The 4,688-nt window shown below is 39.2% G+C and overlaps 1 protein-coding gene across 1 annotated transcript; it reads left to right on the top strand.

Annotated features, from left to right (window-relative positions):
• The first annotated feature begins 336 nt into the window (after window positions 1-336).
• On the top strand, window positions 337-888 carry LOC145795775 (uncharacterized). Its single transcript, XM_082880675.1, has one exon. It carries the CDS (start codon window positions 337-339, stop codon window positions 886-888), a length of 552 nt encoding a protein of 183 aa, XP_082736801.1.
• Window positions 889-4,688: the final 3,800 nt, after the last annotated feature.

Below are 4,688 nucleotides of genomic sequence, written 5' to 3'. Positions count from 1 at the left end.
ACACGGTTGGGATACTATTGGCCGACTATGATTGCAGATTGCATAGATTATGCTCGAAGATGCCAAGTCTGCCAATTCCATGGGATCTTTCTCCTCCAACCCCCAGAGCCTTTACATTTAACAACTTATTCTTGGCCATTTGCAGCATGGGGTATGGACATTATTGGTCTTTTTGTACCTCCATCTTCAGGAGGATATCGATACATCCCAGCTGCAACTGACTATTTCTCAAAATGGGCAGAGGCCGTGGCTTTAAAGGATACAAAAAGCACAGTTGTCTCTAAGTTCATCTGAACCCATATCATTTACAGGTTCGGGATTTCAGAAAGTATTATCATGGATAATGGACAGCCATTCAGGAGTGATGCTTTGAACAAGTTATTTGCCAAGTACAAAATCAAAAACAACCATTCATCAAGATATCATGCACCTGCCAATGGTTTGGCAGAAGCTTTCAACAAGACATTGTACAAAATTCTCAAGAAGATGGTGAATAAGAACAAAAAAGCTTGGCATGAAAAGTCACAAGAAGCTTTGTGGGCTTATCGGACTTTGCACAGAACTCCTACTCAAGCAACCCCTTATTCGTTGGTTTTTGGAGGACAAGCAGTGTTACCACTTGAGGTTCAAATACCATCATTGCGAGTGGCAATACAAGAGTCCTTAACAGAATATGAAAGTGCACGAGTGAGGTTGACTGAGCTGGAGACCCTGGATGAAAGAAGGTTGTATGCTCAACAGAACTTGGAGATCTACCAACAAAGGATGGCAAATGCATTCAATAAAAGAGTAAGGCTTCGTTCCTTTAAAAAGGGAAACTTGGTACTAATGGTTAGAACACCCATAGTAGTCTCACGAAGAACCAAAGGAAAGCTTGAGCCCAAATAAGAAGGACCTTATGTGATTGAGAAGGTTTATTCTAATGGGGCCTATTTGTTGATAACGATGGATGGTGACAGAATCATTTCCCCAACCAATGCAAGGTTCTTGAAGAGATATTACCCTTAAGAAAGCCTGCTAGGTTGAAAATTCGAAAGGGTGGCCTACGCAAAAGTTAGGGCAAAAAAAAAAAAAAAAAAACCACCAACGGTATTGTATGTGGTTAAACTGCTAAAATATCCCATCGAAATCTAAGGTGGTAAAACGTTGGATACTCTTGGCCCGCAAGAGTATAAACTGTGTACGGCCAAACAAAAGTAAAAAACCACCAATGGTATTGTATGTGGTTAAGCTGCTAAAATATCCCACCGAAATCTAAGGTGGTAAAACATTGGATACTCCTGGTCCACAAGAGTATAAACTGTGTACAGCCAAACAAAAGTCGAATACCACCAACGGTATTGTATGTGGTCAAACTGTTAAAATACCTCACTGAAATCTAAGGTGATAAAACATTGGATACTCCTAGCCCGCAAGAGTATAAACTGTGAATAGCTAAAATAAGACAAATCAATGTATTGTATTGAGAAATTTCATATAACAAATAGATCCATTACTGAGCGAAATTTCATAAATACATTATGTTCGAATGAATAAAAAAAAATAAAAGTGCATTCATTCATTAAGAGAAGCCTTGGCCCTTTCAAAAGCACGTTCCATAACACTGTATTGTCCATTCTTCTTCTTGTGTTGGCTCAAAACATTCAGTGTAGTTTGCATGTCTTCTTCTGATTTAGAAACACTCTCGGAAGCTTGTGCAAAATCACACATAAAGGATGCATGTTTCGCTTGGGTGGATGACAATTCCTCTTCCAGTTGTTTGAGTAACTCTTTGGTTTGAATAATCCTTTGATTAAGACCCGTAATGTGCTCATTCGACTTGATAATTGAAGCAGACAACTGATCATGTTTGCCAGAAACTTTGTCGAAATGAAGCTTTTTCTCATAGTATTGGGCCTCAAATTCTACAGTAGACAAGTTTGAAAAATCTGCAAGTTGGGTTTTCAAAGCAAAGCACCCTAGGAATATCTTCACCTTCTCGTAAAAAGGAGATGAAGTCTACACCCAAACTCTTCAAAATCATGAAAACGTTGTTTGCTACAGCAATCATGCCATTAACATCCGTTATTGATTGGAGAGAAATAGTAAGACCTTTCTAAATATGGGTGGCTGCTTCGTTAGAGGAAGTTCCCAAAAGAAGGCTAGATGGAGCAAATTGTGCTTCAAGATTGTCAAATAATTTGTTAACCCCATTTGCTTCAAGTAAGTTTTCAAGAATTTAGGCCTCTTCCGAGATATCAGAAGTAATTTCGTCTGTCTCTTCCAATGTGTCAGAAGTAATTTCTGTGAAAATAAAAAGAGATATTCAATGAAAACATAGAAGGTAAAAACAATATATATATATATAGATGAATGAAGTATACTTTGGTGTACGGCTTAAGGAGACTTAGGTGGGAGAGGAGACAAGTTGTGATTCCCACAAGTGGACCACGGATAATGCAATGTGGCGTGATCTAAAGAGAAAAGAGTTCCTTGAGTATGTTTACATGATGAAATAAAATGAGGTACAAGGAATGAATAAGAATACCCTTAAAGGTAGCCAATGGCATACACGAGGATGATGAAATAAAATGAGGTACAAGGAATGAATAAGAATACCCTTAAAGGTAGCCAATGGCATACACAAGGCAGTTGGGGAAGTCCGAGGCACAGTGCTTAAGAAAATGAGAGGTGTTAAAAAAAAAAAAAAAAAAGAATTATACCTTTCTCTAATAGCTTGGATGGATTGTTCGAAGAAGGAGAAGAAAAACCTACATTTGCTGGGGGCAATTTACTCATCTTAGTCGGTGTGCCATCTAAAAGAGGGGTGTAGTCATAAAACTCATCTTCACTCTCGCTACTTCCATTAAGAGAACAATCAAAAGATTTGGTTGAAGAAGGAATTTCAACACTCTTAATGTGAATACGACCCAAGGCAGTTAATTCATACCCATCTCCCTCAAAGAGTTCTTGAATCATATTCTCATCTTTATCTTCAAGAAAAGAGTACAAGTATGTGCGAAATTGATCCATTGGGGTTTTGGTCGCTACGGTGGGTTGGGAAGTTCCTGTACAATCACTGATCGACATAGTCTCTGGAAAAAGCTTTGCGAGACTACAAAATTGAGGGCCAGAATCTAATTGCTCAAAGCTAAATCTCATTTTAAATTGAGAATTACACATATCCTCGAAAAGATGAAGGAGATCTAAAACCGAGTAACTAGATCGGGAAGGAGCATTAAGTGGTCGACTATTATCCATTCTCTGAGGTGATGATGCTTCCAGAGCAATAGGTGAAGATGGTGACCTAGCTTTAGAGTAAGAAGGATTCTTCGTCTTTCAATCTTTAATTGACATATCTAGTTTTCTCTTGCATGAAGATTTTGGCTGGGTATGAGTAACATATTGGAGAACAGTAAAGGAAGTTCCCAACCACCAATTGGCATGAGGCATGGTTACGTGAGAAGTAGATCGGGTGCCTGGTAACTCTAATGAGACTTTTGTACCTCAGCGTAACATATGGCGCCAGTTGTAATGAAATTTAGACCACTCAGAGGGCTGCCGACAAGATACATTAAACGGTGTAGGGCACGCTTGAGCAAACCCAAATTGACGACCGTATCAGTTAGGGGAGTACGGTTCAGAAATGAAATTAAATCCCATTTTAAAAGTTAAAATCCCTTGTCTCAAAGATATAAGATAGCCAAGGTGGAAAGGTGATATCCTTTCAGAGTCGACCAGAATGCCTGAAGGTTCACTTTCATGGGTAAGAGCCCTAAACTGACACTCTGTACGATACGTTAGGAGGGAGTCCACAAATGGAAATTTATCAGTAAAAAACTGGGCAGCCGATTGGTTTCCAATAAACCTAAGATATGACATGAAATGAATATCAGGAATCAGACAAATCGACTGAGGATCCCCATGAGAGTAAGTCTTGACAAAATATAGTGAAATCCATCCAAAAAGGTAATGTAAAGGACCCTGGATATTTTCCTTCCCAAGTGAAGATGATGATGCCATTTTACTAAGAGAATGATAGAGGTATGCAAGGATGGGGATGGCCAGGCTAAATAAGGTTCCACCTGTCATTTTGGTGGCTACATGAAAGGTCGTCGGACAAATTTCCCCGGAAGAGTGAGGGAAGACAAATCTGCTAAGCCAGCTGACCAAAAAACCAGAAAGATACATATCATCAGGGATTCTATCTTTTCGTTGAAAACTACTAATCGAAGTTGAGGATTCGTCAATGAATTTGAAAGTCCAGTGGTTAAACTTCTTGGATTGAAAAGAGCTGGCATAAATGTTGAAAAGCCCACGGCACGCCTTGGATGTCTAGGACGAATATAAAATATCATTGGAGGGAGTGAACTCTTCATAAAACTCGCCACGGATAGGAAGCCCGCTAATGCGATGAAGGTCTCATAAAGAGATCCCAAGTTCGCCGTAAATGGTGTGGAAAGTGTTGGTGTCGGGTGACCACCGCTCTAAGAATCCTTTGAGAAGGGAGACATTCCTAGCATAAGCAAATTGGGATACATAGATTGCAGCATAAATCCCATACTTCTTCAAAATAGGGGCAAATGTGGAAAGAATGTCATTCAACCAAAAAATCCATATAGGGGATTGCAAATGGGTAGAAATGCCGTGGACATTAAAAGAATTATCCCACTTCAGTTTTTCATGCTTCATTCTCTTAAGAAGAGTAT

This window comes from Camellia sinensis, chromosome 7 (genome assembly GCF_055761805.1).
Source record: "Camellia sinensis isolate YWXY chromosome 7, ASM5576180v1, whole genome shotgun sequence".
Taxonomy (NCBI): Eukaryota; Viridiplantae; Streptophyta; class Magnoliopsida; order Ericales; family Theaceae; genus Camellia; species Camellia sinensis.
This window is presented reverse-complemented; position numbering and strand designations above follow the sequence as displayed.

Excerpts from the sequence above, each read along its gene's own strand:
- LOC145795775 (XM_082880675.1), top strand. The coding sequence starts at position 337 with ATGGATAATGGACAGCCATTCAGGAGTGATGCTTTGAACAAGTTATTT.